Source organism: Sebastes umbrosus, chromosome 11 (assembly GCF_015220745.1).
Source record: "Sebastes umbrosus isolate fSebUmb1 chromosome 11, fSebUmb1.pri, whole genome shotgun sequence".
Lineage (NCBI taxonomy): Eukaryota > Metazoa > Chordata > Actinopteri > Perciformes > Sebastidae > Sebastes > Sebastes umbrosus.
The window spans coordinates 24,109,629-24,137,357 of record NC_051279.1 but is presented as its reverse complement, the minus strand read 5'-3'; the positions used below and the strand labels follow the sequence as shown (position 1 = coordinate 24,137,357).

The 27,729-nt window shown below is 39.5% G+C and overlaps 1 protein-coding gene across 2 annotated transcripts; it reads right to left on the bottom strand.

The window, feature by feature from the left end:
• Positions 1 to 266: 266 nt before the first annotated feature.
• On the bottom strand, positions 267 to 27,514 carry ddc (dopa decarboxylase). 2 transcript variants are annotated; one of them, XM_037785916.1, is made up of 14 exons: positions 27,363 to 27,514; positions 18,965 to 19,172; positions 17,191 to 17,304; positions 16,976 to 17,095; positions 14,284 to 14,418; positions 13,009 to 13,152; positions 12,339 to 12,405; positions 11,801 to 11,895; positions 10,288 to 10,355; positions 5,744 to 5,820; positions 4,941 to 4,960; positions 4,730 to 4,828; positions 2,483 to 2,584; positions 1,601 to 1,798 (listed from the first exon to the last, which is right to left on the bottom strand). In XM_037785916.1, the coding sequence occupies exons 2-14, from the start codon at positions 19,163 to 19,165 to the stop codon at positions 1,601 to 1,603; spliced, it is 1,440 nt and encodes a 479-aa protein (XP_037641844.1). In that variant the 5' UTR covers positions 19,166 to 19,172; positions 27,363 to 27,514. The 2 variants fall into 2 exon arrangements, with proteins under 2 accessions (XP_037641845.1, XP_037641844.1); XM_037785917.1 differs by lacking the exon at positions 27,363 to 27,514 and having other exon boundaries at positions 267 to 1,798; positions 18,965 to 19,165.
• Positions 27,515 to 27,729: the final 215 nt, after the last annotated feature.

Below are 27,729 nucleotides of genomic sequence, written 5' to 3'. Positions count from 1 at the left end.
ATGTATCAGGCTGCATTTTCACTACTCTTTCAGTAATATAGTGAGAATCATAACCACTGATTGTATCCAATAGTTTTTGCCATTGTTGTGCTGAGGTTACAACAGTTGGAACCAGACAGAGCTATTTCATATAGTAGTACACTGTCGCCCAATGGTTTCCAAAACTTTTTCAGACCACAGCAACCCTTTTCAACTTTTCTTTGTCATGATCCCGATATTTTGTAATATATTGTATATTGAGGATCTAAAGAGAAAGTCAAACACCATGCAGACGACAGTAGACTTTATTAACAGAAGCCCATACCATTGCATGTGGCACACAGCCAAGCCAGAGAGAAAACACCTTGATCAGCAACAGCAGCATGCTTTGACACAATTTATGAATTAACAGCAAGGTTTGGTGATGTCATACCAAAGATTTACATGTCTCCTGGCAGACAAATGTGAGGGATCAGCAACCCAGAAAACATAGTGACAAAATATGTTGTGGATGTTGACAACAGGCAGGAGCCTAGTGTTGTTTGAAATACATTTGTTAATCATGTGAATCTGTCTTAAATTTCAAAGCTTAAAGTTAAACATACAGTATATGATGAGAGACTAGTGTGTGCGTGCGTGCATCAAATTGCCTGTATAACTGTAATGATTGAAAATATGCTTAGTAGAGAAACAAATAGTGGTCCTGTGTACCCAAGTAGCATCATTTCATTTTCATCCATTTGACTTCCAGTGAAAGATGGATTGTCTTGTGCTACAGTTTTAAGAAATACCGGCCTTTTGTGCATAAAAAAAGAAGAAAAAAAAGATAGACCCTTGCCTGTCATTATATATTAAACTCAACTACTTCTGCAAATAAGGTCATGAACAAATTGATGCACTTATAAAACGTATTCTTTAACTTCACAGGCTCTATGAAGCCCTCCATGAAATATATAGCCAGACAACAGTAGTAATGTGATAAAGTAACTGTTGTCGCACTATTACAACACTTTCATTTCCAATTCTTAATTTACAGCATATCACTAAACACAGACATAAAAAAGCTGTTTCTGTATGAGCACCAACTCACACAAAATTGCAGACACACACAGACTCATAAATTGATTCACACACGATGTGCAATAAAGTCATTGCAACACTCAAAAAATTCCCAAACCAACCATATTTTTTCATAGAAGACACAAAAGCGGCATAGGCAGTAAAGACAGGTCTGCAGTGGGACAACTGCATTATGAAGAGGGCAATAACATCATCATTACAACAGTGAGAGGTAAAAGCGAAGTCAGGGAGAAGTTGGAGATACAAAAATTTAATATTTGGAACGTGCATTCTTTCCTTTTATACACATTTGAGTTTTTGTAGATACGTTGTGTAATAAGTTATTTTCACATACATTTATTTGCAAAATAATGACCACTGCTTACGAGACTAGATAACATGGCTGCAGACAGTAAGGTACCTGACTGCTAAGCGAGCTGTGAAATCATTGTTCATTCCCTTTATGACATTTTACATCTGCAACATGAAACTCTGAATTTTTGTCCTAACTTTGGTCCTAATTTCGGCATCAGAGTGGACAGCCCCTTTCCAGCCTTTTTGGTCAATGATGCTCCTGCAAAAGCTCAAAGGCCAGCTGCGTGATGTGCCGCCATGATTTTTGGATGTGACATGAGTCAGTAGTGCGTGCGCAGATGGCAAAGCGCAGGACAAAGCGGCCGGAGAGCTGGCAGGGTACCAGGTGGATCTCTCTGCGCTTGGTGATCCTTTTCAGCAAGAGCTGGTTCAACTCATTGGAGCCCTGAGAGGAGGGGGCAAGGAATAAATTAAGTTTACGTTGTTTCGATTTTTTACAACAGCCAGGATTTTGCCTTGCCTAGTAGACACTTACGTTAAACTATTAGTCATGTTGCCTTTTATAGTGTTTGCTAACTGGGAGCTCTGTATACACTAAAAATTGCAATGTTACCAGTGTTCAGCAATGAGCAGATTATTATGTCATGATCATACCATGGCTTTTAAGACAACTGCATTTATATCGATTGAAATAAGGGGAGATGATTCACTCTATTTTTCTTATATATCACATCACATGCAAAAACAGGCTTTGTAACTCACCTGTAGCTGAGTTTCATATGCCTATTTAACCATTTCAAGGGTAGGTAATGTGTGTAAGAAAGACTGGACCAGTACAATATAGACATTATGTGTATGTCACCTTCTTATACACCATATTTAACATTATCAATATAACTTATATACCTCAGCTTTTCTCTGTCAATGAAAACAACAATTTAACAAACAGAGGAGGAAAGAATTTTTTACAATTTACTTCAGGTGAACCTCCCGTCTCCTATCTGTGTGTGCATCTCTACTGTGATCTATCTGTTGGTATGAAATGGGTTTTTCAAGGAAATGAAATTCCGTAAAGGACAACACTGGATTTATCAAGTTGTCGTAGCTCTATCATGTCGGATGTCGTTACCTTGAGCCTGAAGCAGACCAGTCCCATGATGACCTCGGCACAGATCTCGAATCTCTTGTCTGCTCGTACCAGACTCTCAAACTCTTTGGCCAGGTCCACTTGCTGTTAAGAGAAGACATGCATTATAACGTGTTATATGACTCATGTACTGTTTGTAAAATGTACTGTGTATGATATACTGTGCATGTGGATGAAAGTACACTTGCACTGCACTTAATGTGTTTTAAATAGTCTGCAGAGATCTGAGGATGTCTCATGTTCACTCAGGTTAAAGAAACTGCATAGTGAATTTAATGAGCAAATGAAAGGGCGAGGGGTTATTAACACGATTAATAAGTATAGTAGGTTATATACCGTGTAACAGAGCATTTGCTGGGGGAAAAAAAGTAAATTTCAAACTGCTGCCTGGCCTTTACATATGACCTCTGCAAGAAAACAATTGCAAGCAACTCTACTAAAGGCTATAATTTCTATGGTTTCCACCAGATGTCAGTGTTGTATCACTACATGGCACAGTGCCTTCAGCCGTAGAGATCAGAGGACTTTTCCCACTGCTTCTGTCCGTACCTCTCTAGAGTGTATCCCCCTTACCATGAACTAAATGTAACCATCTGTAACTATCGATTAACGAACACTTTTGATGAAAAGGGCAGGTTGAGGTATAGTTCACATCCTGGTAGGAAGCACTGCCTAGGAGGCTCAGTTCAAACAAGTTCAAAATCAGGATGAAGCAACCATGAAATAGTCTGACTCAAAATCTGCTTCCAGGAAATGTCATTGCACTCCTTTTAAGTCAATTTCAAATGACAACGTACAATGAAACTACTATAATCTCATTTATCCACTTATGATGAAAGAGCCCAGCGAGAGATAGAATGCATAGTGAAACTGTGAATGGGCATCACTGCATCTGATCACAATTATATGGACCAACTTGAACTTTTCCTGCCTCTCTAATGAAGCCGAACACTGGCCTAAATGACCACTTGGTTGACCACCACCTTGTTTCCTCATTCCCAGCCAGTAATTCACCATCACTCAGAGGTCTTTACAAGCCAATATACTGTAATGACCTCATCGTCTGTTTGGCTAATTACTGAATGCTCGGTATTCTACATGCATTCGTCATTAAAATGCTTCATTTTACAACTTCTTTTTTCTCATGGGAGGATAATTAATGCATCAGGGTTTATAAAAAAAATAGGTAAAGTAGAATTTAAATTTGCTTTCCTGGAAAAGAGGAAACTCACAGTCAGTACATCACACATGCTGTATTTCCGTCTGAACATATTGTAGTCTGACTCTACAAGATGTAGCTCAAACTGTTCCATCTAATCTAGAGGACGGATGTACAGTAGAGTAGTGTCTTGTTGGTTATGGCTGCAGGGATCATTTAAAATGGAGAGTAAACACAAAACAGGCTTATTTGATTGACAGAGCAGACTGGAGGGAGGAAGAAGATTATGAGAGGGAGAGACAGGCACGCTATAGGGGTGAAGCACGGATAAAGAAATGGGTGGTCATGGGTGGAGGATGGGCATCGGAGGAGAAATGTAGTAAAATGTTGCTATAAAAAGAAGATGGAGACCAGACACATTTGACTGACAGGATATGCTGATGGAGGCAGAGATGAGGGCTGTGGAGGGACTTTACTGGTAAGGAGGATTAGGTGGGGTGAGGTCGGTGGGAGGGAGGAAGGGGATGGCATTTACCATAAAGACCAGGCGTATGTAATCGTCAGAAGTGTTTTTTTTTTCAAGGAAAGATTGAGTAGCAATGAGACTCAGAGAGGAAGAAAAGTGGAAGCCAGACTACCCACCACCGTCAGATCTGTGATAATCTTTTAGTAATTTCTAACAAAGTCAGTATTTGGATTAAGTTAATAACACTACAGGATTATCACATTGATATTACTAATAGCAAATGGCTGGTTTTTCAACGGTTAACAGCTAACACACATTTTGTTGAGTAATTCTCCCAAAACTGTAAACGTAAAACCAACACCTCACTCTTCTCTGGACAGACATCAGACTTTTAGCACAAAATGAAACACTATACCGCTATAAAAACACCATTCATTACCATTAAGAACTAGTTAGAGAAATAAATAAATACTATCGTAAAGGTCATGAATCAACACTACCTATAAACTGAATTTACTGAACTCTATCAGAGAGAAACGATTAGAATTTTAACCAGGAATTTAAGGGCAAAGATACATGGTGGATCATTCAGTTGGTCTCCTACCTTTCGTATATGAGCCTGCAGGCCTTGAATACCATACATACGGAAGACGAACCACATCTTTAGTGAGCGGAATCTTCTTCCGAGTGGAATCTGCCAATGCTGCCGGACAGAGGAGGAGAGTGGTTATAGCTTTAGCCTCTGTTTGATGCTAACCAGGATTATTTGATTTCTTGCAAATTGTAGAAACTGAATTATTAATGATTTATTTTACCCTATAATCTGTGACCAGCCCTGTTGAAAGAAAAAAAATGGTTGAGGAGTTAATAAAACATGTCACATCACACACTAATACATTGTTAATTACATTGTTCTAATAAAATATCATAAAAAAACAATTTCTCCTGATTGTAAAACAACTGACTACGAGAGAAAAAGAACTTGCACAGATAAAGTTGAATCAACAAAGCTCTGACATTAAACATTATTAGCTTCAGAAAATGATCTATTGTAAAGCTGTTGTATTTGGGATTGCTTTCCAGGTCCAGTGTCCAGGTGTTGACGCCATTGCACCCACATCCCTAAACCTCATCTCACTGATCACAGCACTGTTAGTCCACACTGATCACTGGCTACAGATAGCCCATCTCTGCAGAATGGAGCCCCGTGTTAGCTGGTGCTAATAACCACTAATTAGATTGAAGAGTCCAGATTGTGTGAGCGAAAGGCTTTTGTAAGGTGCCTCAGTGTGGTGGGAGGTAGCTACTTGTCTTTCTCTCTGTCTACTTGTCTGTCAGACAAATTATAGTGCAGCTCTGAGCCCATCTGCAGACTAGGAGCATGTGCACCAGCACACACATTAGACACATATACACATAGACACTGAATCATATTATGGTATTTCTTTAAAAGTTAAGTCTGATTAATTTTAATTTTCGATTGACTTCCGCACAAAGTGAACAGTAAACCACGTTACAACTGTTCATTGTTGTCATTATATTATGCAGTAGACCCCAGGTTCATCCGACCTGATCTGTGATCATTGATTCAAATACTTTAAGTGAAATGACTCTATACCTGACTCCTGGTTTTCGTGTTTCAGGTAGAGTGGTTCCATCTTGAAGGCTCCAATGATGTCCTCTCTCTTCTTCACCCTGTTGACAATTCAACTTTATTCTCATTGCATCGCTCAGTACAAGTACTGAGACAACAAAATGCAGCGATAGTTGATAGGTGTTAACAAGCAGAAAAAAATCCTTACACCAATATTACTGGACCGTTTAATAATGCAAAAAAAAAAGAATACAGAACTCCTTCTATGAAAATGGTGTTTTGATGATCATGTACAAGCAGAAATATGTGTAAAAAAAAACTGAATTTGAATCACATAATTTTGGTTTGTATTGTTTAACCTGAATAATTGCATTAAATACTGAATCTGAATTGAAATTTAATGTAAAATTAAAACATATTCAGTTCTCACAATTCAAATTCAATTCTTGTAATTCAATTTCAGTTTACTGAGACACACATCCGGTCGTTAAAGAAGAGCAGTCGAGTGCAGATTTCACAGAACTCTGGTCCGTGTAGCCCACGTTTTGATAGTTTGCTTTATTGGATTAAATCCAAAGTGTAAGAAACGAGAAAACTACTCATATTTTCGTTATGTCTTCCCTGCCACCAGGAGACTACTTCGCCGGGAGGAGAGTGGTCGGCACCTCCGGGAGACGAACCTTCGGTTATTGGTTGTGTAGCAACTCCGGTCAGCCAGCGCAAAACATAGCGCCGGGAGTCTCAGTGGGCTGGTGGCCAGCGGCAGCACTGGATCTAAACCGTGTAACAGCAGCAACAGAAAGTTTGCTGAGCAAAAAGCGAACAATCAATTGCTGCGCTTACACAAGTTTGACCCAGCTGTGATATCAGCAAACTTCCTGTCGAGCGCTGGGGTTCACAGCGGGCTGGTAGCTGGCCGAAACGCTGAGTCTAACCCAAACTGTTTTTCTGGGGACCCACTTTTTAAAAATGACAAACCATCGCAACCCAATTCACAATAGGCTTTATCTATAAATCCTGAGAGTAGCGAATTTGTGCATGTATGTACGTATTTGTGTATAAATGTTAAATAAAAGATATTGGAAGAAATTCTGCAAATTTATTTGGCAACCCTAATAAAATCTCCTGCAACCCACCTGTGGGTCCCAACCCAGTCTTTGAGAATGAATAGTCTAATCTGTGTAATGGCAGCAACGGAAAATTTGCTGAGCAAAAAGCAAACATTGAAAGTTTAATGAGCAAAAAGCAAACATTGAAAGTTTAATGCGCAAAAAGCAAACTTTAAAAGTTTGCTGAGCAAACTGTCTATTGCTGGCGTTACACAGATTAGATCCAGTTTGAATTTACTGTTGAGCGCCAGGGGTCAAACCGCGCAAGCAGCCAACTGAAGCGCTGGGTCTCACCTGTGTACTGGCAGCAACGGAAAATTTGCTGAGCAAAAAGCAAACATTGAAATTGCTCTTTAATTCACTCCGAGAGCGACACAGCTGGGGACACGAAAATGTGCGCGGAACCAGTGCCACAGAGTTCCGAGGCCGGCTCTTCATCTGCAGCGAGTTCGCCGTCTGTCTGATTATTTTTTTCCGTGAACCACAAGCTAATTTGATAAGAAAACACTCTGATAATCTATTAAAAATGATATAGGCCTTAAGGATATACATGATATAAAATCGGATTCTGATAAATGATAGGCATATGCATTCCAAGCTTGCATCCTTTTGATTTTCCTGCCCGAGACAGCTAAAGATATGAGGAGACACACACACCGGTCATAACGAAAATAAGCACAATTTGAATTGTATCAAAATAGGCTAAAAATAAAATTCCACATATCCTCATATAGATGAATCTTCATTTTTTTATGAATGTGAAGCTGAACAATACGTTAGTGCGTGCCTCCATTTGTGCACGGTTAATGGGAGTGGAAACAGTTTTTTGGCCGCAGTGAAATGTTGTTTTTGAAAGGCTAAACGCCAACAAATATGGATTGAAGCAGAATATTTGGAGCACTGCAAGCCGCAATGAAAGCCGTTTCTACACGCCTCCCCCTGCTGATTTGACGGAGAATCACAAAATATATATAGCGTTACGTTCTTATGAGTGCTCTGATTAACACATTTTATTTTATGAAAAAAATTGCCCCCCTCGCAAGAGGTATAATATGTAACTGTTGTCGGTTCCTGTTTGTGAACACAAGGCATTCAAAGCTGGCCATCTCCTCCACGGCTCAACCAGCGCGCAAGGGAGGGAGAGAGCAGCGATGGTCAAGTGCGCTACGGAGTGAACATAGCAAAATAAAATGAAAAGAGAAAATGCAGGCAGAGGGCAGGGTCTTTGCAGATAGAGACAACACCACACACTTCTAGTGGGTTTATCTATCTATCTATCTATCTATCTATCTATCTATCTATCTATCTATCTATCTATTTATCTATCTATCTATCTATCTATCTATCTATCTATCTATTTATCTATCTATCTATCTATCTATCTATCTATCTATCTATCTATCAATCTATCTATCTATTTATCTATCCACAGCCTTACACAAGGTTCTGTGCTTGGACCAATTCCATTCACCTTATAAATGCTTCCTTTAGGCAATATCATTAGAAAAGACATACACTTTCATTGTTATGCAGATGATACCCAATTATATATATCAAACAATTCAGACAAAACCAACAAGTTAGCTTAACTCCGAGCATGCCTTAAGGACATAACACCCTGGATGACCTGCGTGTTAAACTCTGATAAAACTGAAGTTATTGTACTTGGCCCTGAGCACCTGCGAAACAAATTATCAAATGATATAGTTACTCTAGATGGCATCGCCCTGGCTTCCAGCACCACTATAAAGAATCAAGAGTTATCTTTGATCAGGATATGTCCTTTAACTCCCACATAAAACAAACTTCAAGGACTGCCTTTTTTCACCTACGTAACTTTGCAAAAAATCAGGAACATCCTGTTTCAAAACGATGCAGAAAAATAAGTCCATGCATTTTTTACTTCTAGGCTAGACTATTGCAATTCCTTATTTAACAGGCTGCTCCAATAAGTCTCTTAACTAGGAATCCCCACTTGAAGAAATCAAGAGTGTTTTTAGGCATATGTATTGATTCATTGATTTTATATCCCTGACCACCGTAGCGTGTGACGGGAATCTGCCTGTAGTGAAACAGGCAAGCTCACAGACACAGGACGTCTGTCCATCCTGGGAGTGGGATCCCCCCTCAATTGCTCTCCTTGAGGTTTACTTAAAAAAATCTTTTTTCAAATTATAAAATAAAATATTTTTAGAACTAATTTAGTGACCCACATGTGTTTTGCATTTCATATATTACAATATTAATAATATATACTACAATACACCATATTGTTATTATGTTGTACTAAACTACACCATATAGCATATTCTGTAGTGTATCTCAATACTACATTAAATCTCTATAAAAAGTTGTCCTCAGTATGTTGAACAAAAACTGTTGATAAATTGTAACCATAAACTGTGACTTGTATCCAAATGTATGTTTGGATAAAATAACTCACAGTAATAGTTATGCATGTGTCAGACAACTGAAACAGGAAGCTATCTCAATAGTCAACAGGTATGTCAGTAGTCACAGACTGAGCCAGAGGTGATGGAAAAGGGGTTTAAAGACCTCTTCCCTTCACCACATGACGAGGTTTGAAACACCTCTGTTTCCATCTTGTGCAGAGCATGTCTCGTTTTGTTTGCTGCTGACAGACGGGGCAGATGGGAGGCGTAGTTCTATTTTTACTGTGCAAATGATTGAGGTGTAGATGGATATCAGTTTAAAATGGACTCCTCATTGTTACTTTAGGGAATTGGTAAATATTCTGAATAATTATAAAATACAGAAGGTGCTAGATGCTAAAAAAAACCCAACAACTCTCCTTTTGTTAAACATGTCTTTGTGGCTCCTCCATGCATCATTCATTAATATGTAATCTTCAAGCATGGCAGTATGGAACTTGTGAACAGAAAGTTGCTGGTTCCAATCTGAACATGGATGACAGACACTCTCATTTTTCAACAGCTGCTGTTACGGTGTCCATGGCCAAAGAAGGGAGCAAAAATGTCAAACCGTATCAGTGTTGCTTATACATGTGCTCAGTTAACTGGCAAAATTGGGAATGTATTATGCCTTCTTGTGATTTGATAAATAAGAAGTAATTCAAAGATTGTGTTTTCCTAGTGGTGGAAGAAGTGTTCTCATCTTTTACTTAATTAAAAGTTGTAATACCACAATATCAAAAATACTCTATTACAGGTGTAACTGTACTGAAAATGCTACATGAGTAAACCGTATTATCAGCAAAATATACTTTTAGTATAAAAAGAAAAATTAAAATTTTGCTCCCGCTGCTCTTCATACTTCCCAGTTCACAATTACGTGGATTATATACAAATTGATTTTGTGCTGATCATCATGAAAAAAATGTGAAATTCGTGTCTATGTACTGAAGTCAATACATCATATTTTGGGACTATTTCACAAACTTCCGTGCAACTGCGCTGTATATTGACATGCATAACTTACCACATTGTAGAACAGTCAAAGTTGATTAAAAGCCATTTGTGAGGGTTGAAGTTGAAAGAGTCTGCAAACTTTAAAAAGAAACAAGAAAAAAAACAGTAATGAAGCCACAGTAGTTTGATGTCTCTCTGGGATGAACAGAACACAAAACATTCATGATTTCATTAAATTTCAGTGTCAGTGATGTCTGCGTATACTGCTACATATTTCAAGCAAGATCTAAGAAGTTGCACAGGGGAAGAAAATGAATTGTAATAATTAGTCATTTTAACATTTTGCATGATACATTAGTACAACTTGGAAAATGTGGGTTGGCCAAAACACACACCATAATACATCTTTATTTAACATTACTGACGCAGAGACAACCTTTTCACCAAGAGCATTATCTGGACTAAAGCAGGCAGAATTTATTTGAAATGCAAAAGAGGAACATCCAGTCAACAGCTTGCAGAGTGCACGGAAAGTAACCCTTTCCTGGCAGGATTTATTCAAAGAGAGACAAACCTTTCCTAATCTGTTCTCATCTGTTTGTTTGCTATCTTTTGTAATATCCTTTTCTCTACCTCCACACATGCAATAACACAGCGTAGAGAGACAATGTGAGACAGACTCCTGGCTGACAGTTGCCATGCTGACTGATTCAAAGGGAGCTGGTTGCCTGCTCGCCCATCACTCATATCCTAGCAACCAACCCTCCAGCAGGGCTGCACTCTCATCCTAAAAGACCGGGTTCCTTCTTCATGTCCTCGTCCAATCATTTTCATTGACGTCATAATGCTTCAAAGTTATATACTATAACTACAGTACATGGATTCTACTAAATATAACTGAAAGAATATCAAATTATATAAAAAATCCTGAATATCAAATTCCCATTGCATTAAAAAATACTAGAAATTGTAAAATTGCAAAATTATGAGAGACAAATGTGTTGCTGTACATATCCAATAGTTAATTTTAGATGAAACAACAGTTGGTCCTTTTAGAGTCAAGCCTGTTTTCTCCGTCTCCGCACCAACATTGTTTGAACTTGTGTGTCCAATACACAGAGAGATATAAAGGTCTAACGCTGCCTCAGGAAATTACTTTGTCCTTATCTCTGCATCTCTGCACAGCTCGAGGAGCAACAGCTGCCTCGGCAGCCTCAAAAAGGCAGACTGATGCTCCTGCTAATGCCGATTGTTCGGCCTATTACTCACTCGTGCATGCTTCCTCCTTGACATTAACGTTATGCCATTTTCAAAGCAGCTGGATATAATCAGTATGCAGTAAGGTGTTTCCTTCCATAGATGCTATGAGAGATATTTCACAACCAATTGAACAAACCAATTGTCATTCAGCAGCAACATGTATCTATGCGGATGGATGCACACTTCAAGTTTTTGACCACACTTAAACCATATCAAATCCGTCCTACACGTATTGGGATGATCAAGGTTAAAATCCAACCGTGTCAGAACTTTGTTGTTTTCATGCACTTTATGAACATGAATGCTTGCATATTTTCACGCACCTCAATGCCATTCAACAAAGGCCTAAATTCAGGACAGATGAATGCACTCCCTGCATATGCTGCATCGATGTGCATCCACATGTTTTCCTCGTTACCTAGAACAGACAAGAAACAGACAGGTTAATAACATCTGTAAAATAATGACTTTCACGTCAATCAAGAATTAATAACCCGCATAACACTATGATGCATGCATTTCTACAAACACATAGATTCATAACACTTTAAAGCTACTGTCGGTAACTTTAATAAAAATAACTTTTCGGCATATTTTCTCACTATATCCTGACAGTAGCTCATGAGACAGATACTGAAACTGTCAAAGTAGGCAGCGCTGATCAAATATGAATCAAAATTCTGTTACTGTAATGCCTATTTTTCACCTTAAATGTTTTCAGAAACATATTTTAGTGTACTGTCAAGCTGTTAAATGAGTAATTTTCAGTCCCGGCCGTCATGTTGAAAAAGAGTCGAGGCAAAAACTAAACACCGCCCACCGGCCGGAGCAAGCTTTTTCATTTTGCAACAGTTGACTCACATATGGGCCCCAGCTCAGTGATGTGATCAAAAGCACATGATGGTGTGGTGCCAAGGGTCGCACATAACTGAAAGACACAAACATATAAATCATTAACACCCAGAAGTGCTTTCTTATCTGTGCCATTTTCTATTTTCACAGTCACAACAATGACAGGTTAGATCTTAATAAGTTTGTATAAGAAAATAAAATTCAAATTCACAGTCACTGCAGCTGTAACATATTATTTCATACAAGCATATATATATATATATTTTTTTTTTAGTCAAACGTAGCTCTGGATATTACTTTCCATACACACAGATGATTCAGAGCTGCTGGACCAGTGCAGCCTCCTGAATATTGTTCACTGATAGTGATCTGTGGGTCCAGCTGAGACCAGGACTATTGTCCTTAACTAGATTGACATACATTAGGTTCAACACAAACAATATTATCCTTCAGCAGAAGCCTCAGGGTGTGACACATTGTGTCATTGTAGCTGTCAGGTCAACGAGCAGTTGTGTAGGTAGTCGTAAGATTTACATGTGTAGCAAAAGCAATCCAATGACAGACGTGTGTAACTTCATGGAAGAATGAACAATATGTAATGTTGGAGACGGAGCTGCTGTTTGTGTCTGTCTCTTGTGCGTTAGCTCTGTGATAGTTGGATGGACGGACGCTGTCTTACATAGAAGGGGATGAGTCCAGCTGCTTTGTCCTCCTCCAGCATCTTCTTAAACATGCCCCCTCTGACCGCGTAGGTGTTGTCTGTGGGAACCTTCTTTATCATCACTCCTCCAATCAGAGAAGCACGCTCCACTGAGGAATGAGCCTTTCAAAAGACAGATATGCAACATTTGTGAGAAGGCAATGTAAGTGAGTTGTTTGATCACAGGGTTGAATTTCCTCCCACTTTTGTTAAGAAGATAAACCTCAAAGGACCAATATGTAATGTATTTACGGTAATAAATCATAAACCATGATATGATAACAATGATTTTGTTTTGGATCGGTGTGATCCCGTCCACTGCCCATTTCCACATCCTGCATATGAAACAAATTGGCACACAAACACGGCCTTCAGCAGCCACGGAAGCAAGCAAACGAACTGGATCAACGCACGCTAATTGCTATGAGTCACACGCTCCGATGTTTTGAATCTGGACTGCAGTACCCATTTTAAAACGCTAGCTGTCAGTACTACATGTTGCTCCTTTAACAGCTTATATTCTTATTCATGGATACTGAATGATGATTTATTAATAAGGTGAAATTATTTGTTAGAATTGGTTAGTTAGAATGAGATAGTGTTAATGTCAAATCTTATAAAATCTTAAACCATAAAATGTAAGTATTCAAAGTAAAAAAAAAACATTCCAATTACAGCAAAAGCCACACTTTTATGAAAATTACTGCAGTGATGCTGGAATAAAAACTAGTACAAATTATATCTTGATAATATAGAGTCCTCCTATATGTGGTTGTTGAATTTTGAGATAAACCTACACCATACATAATCTCAGAGCTTCAATGATATATTCCTGATCACTTACAATAGACAACTATGCAAAAACAAATGCGTACATACTTCAGACATGTACACCCGGATATTAGAGCGGTGCTCTTCAGCAGAAACACAACTGCTCTCCCTGTAAAGGTCTGTGTGGCCCTCAGGCGACTCCCTATAACCCGATCACAGAGTCAGCCTGGTATTAAACCTGATCAGAGCGAGCTACTGCCTGACTGACCCTCTGTCTCAGTAAATCACTGAAAAACTCATTCATTACTGAGGTAACCTTTAATGATGTGAGCTCACATGGGCAACTTGTTGTTGAGTGAGACCGTTTACAGAGGTCAACGTATTTGCAGAGACTTTAAAGTGAACTTTATATAAACCTTGCCTGGGTAAAGAATAAAACCATTTGTGTAAATAATAAGATTGGAAATATATTTTTGTGCTTACTTGCTCAGAGGTGTACGCCACCAGTTTGCCCTGGATTTCAGCCTCCGATTTTTCGGGGTTGGAGGCCTGAACTCGTCGGATGGCTTTACAGCGGGCAGCGAGCATGGACACCAGGGTTGCTTCACTGGCTGTGCTCTGTGGGAGAATTAGAGGGAACGTGTAAAGCAGTGCATCTCCACTGGTGTGGATTCAAACATCTGTAAATCTCACCTGTATTTACAAAAGCAAAAAATCAAATACATGGAGTATTTCAGGAAGCAAGCAGACCTGATTTGTTACAGTGGGCTGTTGCAACGGGGAACAGTACTGTTTCAGCTGGGGCTGCTGCACTTCAAAATGATCTCGTGAACAACTTAATATAGATGTGAATCAAAAATGAACCATGATTCAGTAACGTCATGGTCTATTCTTGCATAAAATTTATTCTGAAACTAATTCTTGTGGAAAGTTTAGGTTGATTTTACAGAAAAAACTGCTGTGGTTTTCCAGCTTTAAGGCCTTTACACACCGGGATGTGACAATTAAGGATAAAGGTTACGCCTGCACACTACTCCAGGCCACAATTTCTTTTTAATGACTACGTTTCAATCCTAGTTGCAATGGGCAAACAAGCTATATGATGGTAGGTGTGGTTCATCCAAAAAACCCAGGGTGATAAAACACCCTCAAACAATTAACAACTCAATAAAGTACACAGAAAAAACAGTAATACAAAAGCCATTCTTCTGAATATCACACATGTACAGTATGCTATTTATAAACATTATGTCATATTCATTATCACATATATCAGAAACTACTACTAAAAGGAAAAAGAAATCTTGAATATGTACAGAAATTGGGTCTTATCCCTGTTCTAAAAAGGTTATTTAGATCAAATCACAATAAGGAAAAAAAAACACACCTAATGTATTTAGAACATTTTATTATATATTTGATGATGTGATGATTGCCTATTGGTGTGCATGATGTATAAATAAATATATATACCCATACATACACATAAATATGGGTGCGGTTTTCACTTTTCAAACATTGTGACCTGACGAAGTAGGATTGAAACACAGTTTGTGTGGCATGGAGTGGTGTGCAGGTGTTACCTTTTTCCTTATTGACGCTGTTTTGACAGCACCTACGTGATGTGTGTATGATTAATCTTCTTCAATTCCTACTGATGCATACAATTACACCCAAACCTTTGGCCAACGCACACACAAACACACAAAGCTGTTGGATATTCCCTCTGATTTGCGTCTAGAGAATAAAATAACAGTATTTATTAGAAACTGTGTCTTCACCCAGCCAGCCGGATACAGTGAGAATTGTTTGAGGCAACATAATGAAGTGAAGCGTGACTTCTGAGGTGTCTGGGGACCACCAGAAAGTCAATGAAATGTTCAAATCATTCAATCAGTAAGCACAAATCACTCATCAGACAAGCAGGGTAATATGTCATTTGTGTCGATAAACCAATGCAGAGGCAGAGTGACATTCATTTCTAAGAGGTTAGGGACCCACGGAACGGATTCATCAATCAACCTATCCATCAAACCCCACGTCATCAATGTGTCACTAACTCAAAGGAACTGAAGCAAATAAAAGAGCAGTTTGAAACTGACAAAATAAGCATATTTGTAGCCAAGTGTACATCCTGTTCTCCCCCTGCTTACTGTACAAAGTGCACAAAGCAGTACCTTGAGGTTTAAACATAAACACACACAGCCTCTTAACCTGGTAGCCTTTATAAGCTGAAAAGAACAACTGCTCTTAAAGATAAGGAGTGATGATCCACTGCTAAAGATGATGCATGCATTAGAAGACTAAAAGACTATAAACTATTATTTTTGTCTCTGATGTTTTAGTCAATTAGACTCTGGAATATATTGTCATTTGTAGTTTATTTTAATCACATGCAAACTGTCTTTTTCTGCCACCTAAGTCTAATGACTCACACATGGGTAAAAAGGGAAAGGTCACCAGAAGGGTCGTTTTTGAAACCATCCCTTTTTGTTGTTATAAGGTTCATAATAATAGGCTGGCAATGTGCTGTCACAACACTCATTAGCCCCGCTGCAGCGAGAAGAGCCCCAATCGTTGCCATAGTGAGCCGGTAAGCTGCACTTAAAAAGGAGAGTGGCAAGACAGAAACAGAAACACAATGAGCCAGATGAGTGCACACACATGCACATAAACACACCCTCACACTCAGGTGGTCACAATAGAAGAGGCATGAAATGATCTGTCATCAGAGTGCACTCTCATGCTCCACCATCCCACGCACACGCACACACACACACACACACACACACACATATATATATATAGATTGCATCCTCTGCTGCTGCGATTCTGTCAATGGAAGACTAAATAAACGCTCAGCCTTTTGCCACACGAAACAATCTCAGCACCGTCATCTCTGTCTGCCTGTGAATGACATATTAAAAGGCAATTTCCTGCCAATTTTCAGACGGTGTGAACCAGGGAGAGAAAAAGACGGCAAATCAATTGTACGCAAATGGCTGATGCATTTTGGTTTCAGGGGAACTCAGATGTGAGTCATGGTTCCTGTAAGCCAATAAAATGTGAGCCTTTGACTTTGCTTTACACATGTTTCAAACCACAGAGCGGAAGTCGGTTCGACTACTCGGACTGCCTGAGGACAGGGAGGCATAAAACCACGCAAAAGACTTACCTGGATGACACCTCCTCCGTGGCCATGAGTCCCGGCTATAAAATGCTCAGGCAGATTCAGCATCTTCCCCAGCCAGTCTAGCATCACTGTCTCCAGCTCTGTGCAGGCTGGGCTGGCAGCCTGGAAACACACAGCCACAATACAAACAAAAATCTCAAAAACTACACGTCAAAATTACAGAGTCAGATACAGAGACACAGCAAAGTGTTGGTTACCCAGGAGAATCCAATGCAGCCAATGGCAGCACACAACATGTCGGCCAACATGGCAGGGTAAGAGCTAGCAGCTGGAAAGTAGGCAAAGAAGTATGGGCTGTGCCAGTGGGTGACCTGGAAAAAGACAAAACATGCAAATGCTTAATTCATTTGAAAAGAAGACCAACCTTAGTTCAAGTTGCTGCCATAATTATTGTTACCTCCGCCAAGGCCGAAGGCCTAGGAAGGAGATTATGTTTTCATCGGCGTTGTATTGATGGTTGGTTTGTTGGTTTGTCCGTTTGGAGGATTACTCAAAAAGTCCGCCATGGATTTGAATGAATTTCTTGGAGGGGTGGGGTGTGGCACAATGAACAATCCATTAGATTTTGGTGGCGATCCGGATCATGATCCGGCTTCGGGAATTTCTTTTAATAACTCCGCTCAGCCTGTGCATTAAAACCACAGGCTTTAAGACATGCGCAGTGCAACTGATGACGCGTTCATGACGCGTCACCCAGCCTCTTTCCTTCTGCCTGCAGACAGAAGGACATACAGAGAGCAGGGGGTGGAGGGAGGGGACTTTAAACTCGGTGAAAATACAGACGATTTCGACCAAAGCATGCTCGGTGATTGTTGGAAAGAGTAACAACGACGGTTTAGGTGAGTTTTATTTTTTTTCTGTCCAGTTTGAATGAAGTGTTTTACGATGCTCCACTACCTACAGCTGATCTCAACATAAACAAAATTACACATGGATGATGGCGCAAGCTGAACAGAGAGGGGGGGCAATCGTACTTGGGCAGCTTGGCGGACGCCTGCGCTCTCCGAGTGTCATATATTAGTAATTGGAGGCAATGCTCCTCACTCTCAGCAGAGGTGGCTTACCGCCAGAGAGAAGGTGTTTTCTATAACCACAAATAAATTCATAAGTGAAATAAACTGCTGTTGTTTTTTGGTTGCGATTGAAACCTGTAGACACAATACAATCGTTGAACTCTCGGTACATGGTTTTTCAGCACTGTGTACAGACTTTTAAAGCACCTCTGTTGTTCATTGATCGACCTAATACTACTGTTTGATAGCAGGCTCAGAACAGCGTTGTGCAGCTCTGGCTGCTCCTTGGCATACAGACAGACAAACACACGTTCCCAAGTTTCATTTTATTTGGACTGAGGGAGGAAACCAATTCAAAGCTCAGTAGAACATGCCAACAATGCTGACCAGTGAACCGCCATGTTACCATTAACATTTGTCCTCCTTTCCAGTAGTTCCTCCAATTGTTTTGATGGACAAGAGAGGAGTATATTAAATATACGTTATGCAGTATTGGGAGAAATTACTCCCAGAAGAATTGGTTTGCAGTATGATTGTCCTGACAAAAGGCAAAGTAAAACATAATTTCATATTACTATGATAATAATAATAAAAAAAAAAACTTTCAACTTAACAATCCTAAATGTATCACTGTGTCGTGATGATTCTCTTTTATTTCATCTACGAGGAAATGCATTAAAATGTTGCTGGGTATAATAGCTGCTTACATCATGGGACTTGAGAAAACATCTGCTTTATTAGTGGTATGCCCTAATACTGATGTCACTATTTTTTCATATGTAAAGGATGACCCTGAAGCGACTTGTTGTGATCAGATTATCAAATTCTCAATATCTATTGACATGATTCCTCAAAAGAAAAGCTGTCCTCCATGAGCTAAAAGACTAATCTAAATACCCCTGTAGAAGAGCACAAGAGAATCTGTGCATCAACAAAATCAACAGAAGTATAAACTCACCCCTGGCATTATGACCCTTTCCACATCTTTGATTATATCATCATAATTCTCCGGCTCCAGTGGGGCCTCTGTGGGGATCAAGGAGCGAAGATACCCCGGCTCCACATCTGGGTAGACGGGTCGCTGTTCGATGTTCTCCAGGTAGTCGGCCACATAGTCCACCATCTCCTTCCCTCTGCGACGAAACTCTGCTGCGTCCATGATACCACTGGAATACAGCGGAGAAACAATTCATTTCTCAAGCACGTTGTTGATATTTTAATTTGCTTGGATGTTACTTTCTGATGATTTCTTTTTCAGATTAAAATAGAATGCCACAACAGTAAAGTAAAAAAGGAAACCTTTGGGGGCGTGGCCAGCCGCAAATGGAGTAAGACGTACTTTTCAGAGCTCCTGCAGAATCCTGACTAATTTCGTATTTAAACGACATTTAATTTTAAAAAAGCACGCAAAAAACTTAGAATCTACCCTCAACTAACCAAGGTGCAGTTAAAGGTCGGTAAAATCGACGTGGATGGCGTCTAATCTGCGCAAATATAAGAACGAGGGCTCATCCACCACAAGGCCCAACACATCCAACAAGAGTTCAACTAACACCGACCAGGCTTCACCCACACCCGCGGCTGAACTGACCATGGACATCGCCTCGGTGAAAGCCGATATCCTCTCCTCCATAAGAAAGGACATAACCGCTACAGACGGAAATGAGAGCATTGAAAACTGAAATAGCCAACAACACCGCGGTGCCCCGCTCAGATCTCGAGCATGTTAAAGCTAACGTAACAGAGATGGAGGCAGGACTACGCACGTGGTCGGACGAGGTAGTTTCAGTTCAAACATATGTCAGAGACCTCGATAAGCAAGTGGAAGAATTAAAAGTAAAATGTGAAGATATGGAGGGGAGGATGAGAAGAGGTAACATTCGGATCATCGGAGTAGCTGAAGAACCTGGATCAAGCTCACCTACGGAGGTTTCTAAACTTCTTAAAGCGGTGCTACAGATGGATAAAGAGGTGCGGGTGGAGCGCGCACATCGCGGGCTAATACAGAGGAGACCGGGAGACAAGCCACGCGCCATCATCGCAAAACTACAGAACGAGGGAGATGCCGAAAACATCCTGAGGAGGGCCCGGGACCGCGGTGGTCAGCTCCGCTACAACGGCAGCCCGATTGCCATATTCCCCGACTACACGGCCGCCGTGGCCAAAACCAGGTCCGCGTTCACGGACGTCAGGAAGATGCTCCACGGGAGATCAGGAGTTCGCTATGGAATACTCTTCCCGGCCAGATTCCGCATTTCCCACAACAATGAAGAGAAGGAGTTCCTGGATGCTGCAAAAGCCATGGACTATGTAAAGAAAGAAGTCATCCCCAGATCTGAGATGGAAGACTAACTGAAGATATCCTTATTTCACATGGGAAGTGACATATAAACAATTCTAAATAACTGTTGCCTGGGACAACTTCCTAAATGTTTATCCAGATGGACTATTTGAGTGTTTTGTTTTGTTTTTGTTATTATTTACTTAATTGCTCATTACCTGAGAGGCTGTGTCTATCATTAGGATATTAGCATAGGTTAAACAAAACATAAATATCCCCTGAGATTACCTGTGTGTGTGGGTGTGTGTGTGGATGTTTGGGTGTGTGGGTGTGAGGGTGTGTGCTTGTGTATGGATGTGTATAGTAAAAGGATATGTGATCTAAATACTTGTGTGCATACAGGCTGTAATGAATGAGCATAAGCTCTCAGGAAACTTTCACTCATTTTTTATCTCATTTCCTTTGGTTTTGATAAATTCCTAAGTTTCACAATAAGTTTTATACATAGAATTACTTTGACAATTGTGACACTCACATTGAAATGTCGTAATCTTTTCTAATTTTATCTCGGGGTTCTGCAGGAGCCTGAACCGAGAATAATAGCTTTAGTTCTTTTAGTTCTGTTTGGTTTTCCACCCAAGCAAAGGCGAGCACTCTCTAGGATTGTTCGCATAGCTGCCGTCCTGACCTGCAGCCTGGGATCTTGTCCCAAAGGTGTGTTGGACACTGTGTTGACCGAGTTCACGGTTTATCTAACTTTATGTTCAGTTCAGTTTGAGTTGATCCCAATGTTCCCCAGGGATCTCACTGTGAGATTTAAAGCAACAAAGAAATTAATTTTTTCCTCTATTCCAATACAAATGTCTCATGTTAATGTTTCAACCCTGTCTACACTTCTATTTATTTATGTATTTTACTTTTGTATATTCTGTTCTTTTTTTGGTTTAAATACCCCCCTTCCCCCATCCTCCCCACATCTACCTATTACAAATACTTATCTTCTTACACCCACTCACCTACATTCATACAATCATGCACATAGATGCTTTATACTACGTGCCACTTATAGCCTTCTGTGCTGTACCAGCCTTCTCGATCCATCACTTTATGCCAGTGCAAAATTTGTTTCCTACCTAATTCTCCTAACCCCAAGTCATGGGATCACTTAAGGTTATAAGCGATAATGTCAGAGGTCTCAATAGTCCCATAAAGTGGAAGAAAATCCTTAATCAGCTGAGGAGAGCCAATTGCCAGATAGCGTTTTTGCAGGAGACCCATCTATCAGACTTGGAGCATGAAAAGCTAAAAAAATCTTGGGCAGACAAGGTGTTTTACTCATCACATCACTCAGGCAGAAGAAGAGGAGTCTCTATTCTGATACATAGACAGATTAATTTCACACCAACTAAAATTCACAAAGACTCTGAGGGTAGACTTATTCTGATAAATGGCTCTATTGATGGAATACAAGTTTCTCTCATGAACATATATGCCCCAAATGAAGATGAGCCTGGCTTCATTAATACAACCTTTAACACTATACTGCAGCACAGCTCTGGGATTCTGCTGTTGGGTGGGGATTTCAACTGCGTTGTATCTCAACTTACGGATAGACAACCTCCTTCAAAATCCCCCACTTCCCAAATGAGTAAAAGGCTTAAACACTTATCAACAGAGTTAGGTCTAGCAGATGTTTGGAGAAGCAAATTTCCTAAGGGGAGGGATTTTACCTTCTTCTCACATAGACATTCATCCTATTCCAGAATCGATTATTTTTTTACCCCCACAGCAGAGTTACACAGGATAGAGGACATAAAGATCTTACCGATTACAATATCTGATCACTCTCCTCTTGTGGTGTCCTGGGACATAGGTCACACACCATCAGCCAAACAATGGAGATTAAATGCATCACTCCTAAACGACAAGGAATTCATCCCATTTGTCAAAATTGAATTAAGTACTTATCTAGATACAAATGCTTCACCTGAAATATCACCTCTTATTTTATGGGACTGTGCCAAAGCATATATTAGAGGTCGTATTATCTCGTTTGCAAGTGCTAAAAAAAAGAGAAGGGAAGCAACACGACGCGAATTAGAAGACAAAATAAGGCAGCTTGAACAACAGCATAAAGGATCGTCATCCCCCAGTATACTTAATACTCTTAAACAAGCACGTAGAGATCTAAACACCCTAATTACAGAAAAGATCGAGGGCAATTTAAGGTTTACAAATCAAAAATATTACAAAAACGGTAACAGAGCAAGTAGATTATTGGCACTAAGACTAAAAAAACAGCAATCATCCAATATAGTACAGAAGTTAGTGTCTAATAATACAACACTCACGAAACCGGATGAAATTTCACAGTCCTTTGCCGAATTTTATAAATCCCTATACAAAAACATGGACACCTGCACAGACGACAAAGAATTGGCGCAATTTTTAAGGGACATTAAATTAAGAGAGTTATCTGAGCCTATGGCAAAAGAGCTAGATGAACCAATCAATGAATGGGAAATACAGCAGGTAATCTCTATATTGAAAAACAATAAAAGCCCTGGGCCAGACGGGTACATAAATGAATTTTATAAAATGTTTAAAGAGGAAGTGTCACCTTTACTGTTAAAAGCTTATCACCATGCGTTACAATCTGGTACTATGGCCCCCTCTTGGAGGGACGCAACAATAGTAGTAATACATAAAGAGGGCAAAGACTCGACCAAATGCCAATCATATAGGCCCATATCGCTACTCAACACAGACCTGCGGATATTAACTGCTATTCTTTCAAAACGTGTCAATAAAATTATCATGAAAATTATTCATCCGGATCAAACCGGGTTCATTACCGGAAGATATTATGGGGACAATATTAGAAGGTTACTAAATCTAATGACACATCCAAAAGTAAAAGAAGACGAAGCAATGATATTATCCCTCGACGCCCAGAAGGCATTCGATCGAGTGTCCTGGCAATACTTATTTCAAACATTGAGACGATTCCAATTTGGCCCCAATTTCGTTAAGTGGATACAAACATTATATTCCAATCCGCAGGCTACTGTTAAAGTGAATGGGTTTTTATCAGACCGATTTGTCCTAGAGCGCGGCTGCAGACAGGGTTGCCCTCTTTCGCCCCTTCTGTTTGATATTAGTATTGAACCTTTGGCACAGCTTATCAGGGACAACGATAACATAAAAGGACTGACAATAAATGGAGAACAGCATAAATTATCACTGTACGCAGATGATGTGCTTTTATATCTAGCGGAACCTGCAACAACAATCCCACACTTAAAGGATCTCATCTCTGTATATGGGTACTTTTCGGGTTATAAAGTTAATGTGGATAAAACAATGGCTATGGATATAAGTGGTGGAATTTCACAAACTGTGAAACTCCAGAGTGGTTTCAGATGGCCTAAAGATGGCATCAAATATCTCGGCATCCAAATACCCCCATCATTAAGAAATTTATTCGATGCAAATTTCAAAAGTTTGATTCATAATGTTGGTAAGGATTTGGACCGATGGGCAATGCTCCCCCTATCTTTGTTAGGCCGAATTGAGAGTGTACGCATGAATGTGCTGCCTAAGCTTCTCTATCCATTTCAGATGTTGCCTATTGATATTCCTAAGCCCATATTTGATAAATTGGACAGGTTAATTTCAAAATTTATATGGCAAGGAAAACGGCCAAGAATCAGACTAAAAACATTGCAGCTATCTAAACTAAAGGGAGGGCTCAAACTTCCAAATCTAAGATATTACTTCTGGGCTGCGCAGTTAAAACCTTTGACAATATGGACCCAGGATTGTACACATACACGCTGGCTTAACATAGAAAAAAGCCTTTGTGCGAGGCCCCTACAGATCTTGCCTTTCTTAGATGTAGCCTTACGAGAAATTCAAATGGGCGAATGGACTAAAGTCACACTAACAATTTGGAGAAAAATCAAACTAGCATTTGGATTGCCCAAAGCAATTTCAGCATTAACCAATATTGGATTCATAAAGGATTTTGTTCCCTCCAGTTTAGATACAGGATTTAGAAAATGGTCAGAACATGGACTCGCTAACCTACACCAACTCCTGAAGGATGGCAGACTTAAGTCATTCCAGCAGTTGAGGGAGGAATTTAAACTTCCCAACACAGATTTTTTCCGATATCTACAATTAAGGGACTTCCTAACGAAACATAAGCAATGGGATAAAGTTCTGGAGCCCACTCCAATTGAAGAGTTCCTAATGAAATTACAAACAGGAAATGGGGATAAGAAAATTATAGGCCGTTTTTACCAAATATTTTTAGGCATGAATTTGAACAATACGCTTCAAATAAAAGGGCGATGGGAAATTGAAATGAATACAGACATACCACAGGACATATGGGAAGAAATATGCACCGAAGCACATCTAGTGACCAACTCTAATAGCTGGAGGGAATTCAAATGGAAAGTGATTTCTCGATTTTTTCGTACAGCAGAAATAGTGGCCAAAATGGGCCCTACACACTCGAATAAATGTTGGAGAAATTGTGGTACACATATTGGCAATCATATTCACATATTTTGGACATGCCCCAAATTAAAAACATTTTGGGAAGAGGTATTTCGGGCACTCGAAGATGTATTCGACCAAAATTTCACCAAAGATCCAAAAATGGCACTGCTGGGAGCAATACCAGAAGGCATTGATGGAAGAGCCAAAAAATATCTCTTACAAATATTGCTTACAGCAGCAGTTAAATGCATTACAATTAAGTGGCTAAAACCTGAGCCCCCAACATACAATTTATGGATTGAGAAGGTATGGGAAATCTACCACATGGAACAAATAACCTATTCCATAAGACTCCAAAAAGACACATTTGTTAAAAGGTGGAGCCCTGCCATGATTGTACTAGTGCAGTGATCGGTGATCTGAGTGTTCTCATATATCCTGGATCATACTTGTGTCTTTGTCTTCCTGACCCAGGTCACCTCTCTGGGAACGTGCACGCATCCATACAGCACACACCCATACAACACACTCCCCCTCCCTTATCTCCGACCCCTTACCACATTTATTATTATTTAAATTTATTTATTTATTCATTTTACTTTGTTTTATTTTAATTATTTGGATTGTCTAGGTCTGTGTCCTCCCTTTCTCTCTGAATCCAATTGAAATTATATTTTAATATTAAGTCTTGTTTTTTTTTCTTTTCTGTTTTTGTTTTTTTTGTGTTTTCTCTCTCCCCCTTGTTTTAAGCTGTAAGATTTTTTTTTTTTTAAAACTATGAGACAGCTATAAAAATGAAAATACAGTGGTATAGAATGTTATGATTGTATGAGTTGCTGAAACTGCAATAAAATTTAAGTTAAAAAAAAAAAAAAGGGAACCTTTGATCTCACTTATAGGAATGAGTTGATCATTGTTTAATTAACCAGCTTTATGATGTGGTATACTGTGTGCTTGATCATGTATGGATGAACTGATGTCATGGAAATAAAGTACACTGAAACGTGTATTCTGACAATCTGAATTAATTCATTCGTTTGCAGCTAATTTAAAATATATAGGGAAGTTGAAACAGTGTCTGTGTAAACTGATACACGTCTATGACATTGTATTGCATACAAATCTGTATATAGACACTCTTGAATTGTTAAAACATATTTTCCCATTGATATGACATTTAGAAATCTTTGCACACACTTTCACATCAGCACTCATTCACAAATCATTTCTTCATCACAGCAGGAAATTACATGATATGAGTCAGCTGGGAAGCGGAGCCGCCCGTTGTCATCCTTCCCTTGTTTTCTAGTATATACCAAATTTATTTTACTTTAATGGCATATGTATCATACATTATGTGAACATTTAAGAAGGGCACACTATGAGATTACACTCTTGGTATGATTTTAGAAAAGCTAAATGTGTTTGTTTTTTTAACGTAAAGGATCGGCGTGTAGCATTTAGGGGGATGTATTGGCAGAAGTGGATATTACAGTAATAGGGAATGATAGGGGATGATTAGGAATTAATGCTTTTGAAAGTTACAGTCAATTTCAATATCAATATGTGTGTGGAAAACCACTTGTTGTTTGAATCCCATGAAAGCCGTACACTGTCAACGAGTTCAACATAAGAACAAAACACATAGTAGAAAGAGTTGCTATTTTCAGAACAGTTTAGTGCCTCATATAATCCCATTCCACTCTGAGGACATATTTACAATGGTTGGTTACATATTAACAATCTTGATCAGTTATTCCCATTTTAGAAAAGAAGTAATATAATGTTTTAATTTACAGAACAGTAGCAGCAGCACACACACGCACACACACGCACGCACACGCACACACACACACACACACACACACACACACACACACACACACACACACACACACACACGCACACACACACACACACACACACACACACACACACACACACAGCCTAAGCCATGCTCCCTGACACAGTTTGTATAAGCTCACGCAATATAAATGTATGTATGACCATCTTACCAGCACATTAAGCCAGTCTGATCATAGCTTATAGTTTCCTTTCATTTTATTATGGACTGACATGAACAGAAAAGCTTGTCAGCAAAAAGCATTCCCACATCTAAAACAAGTCTATTACAGTATTAACTCATTATCTCAAAACACAATGTGCCAAAGGACAGTTTCATAAACCCGATATCAAGATGTCCTTGATCACACTGACCTACAATTCAATGAATAAGGGATTGATTCAGGATTATATTTGAGCCTATTTGTGAACTGCAAACCAGGAACATGCCATGCATTGATGAATAAACCTGTTGCGCTCCTACCACAACAAATCAATTAGAATGAAGCAAAAAGCTTTAAACAATACAAAACACTGATATATTATTCAAATGGCACGACAACAAGTGGGCATTGCCCCTTGTTCTACATACTGTATGTCATTCATTCAACAAGTGTTTCACCCTGCACGTCTCTTTCCCTTGTTGAGAAGCAGAGCCCTTATCCTCAGCCTTATCTCAAATAGGATTAGACATGTTTGCATGTATGTGTGTGTGCATACTTACATTTTCAAGTGAGAGCTTCAGATGGTGGGTCTCCTCCTCTTCTTTAGCGTCCACAAACAGACGGGCAGACAGACAGACAGGCAGGCAGGCACGTGGTGAGTGTGTTTGTGTGTGTAAGGGGAACATTTGCTCTTTTTATCTGGCCACTAACCACCCCCACCTCACCAACCCCCACGAGGACAGCCAATGGGAACGAGGCTCACATAAAGGTGTGCAAATCTAACAGTACGTGTACACAGATAGACATAGATAGCATTAAAATAATCTGGCTACACCAGGGGTGAAATAGAAGAATAATAATCAAAGAGAACCATATTATTAGCAAAAAAGATGACAGTTATGGTAAGTATTGTATACTGTATTTTGC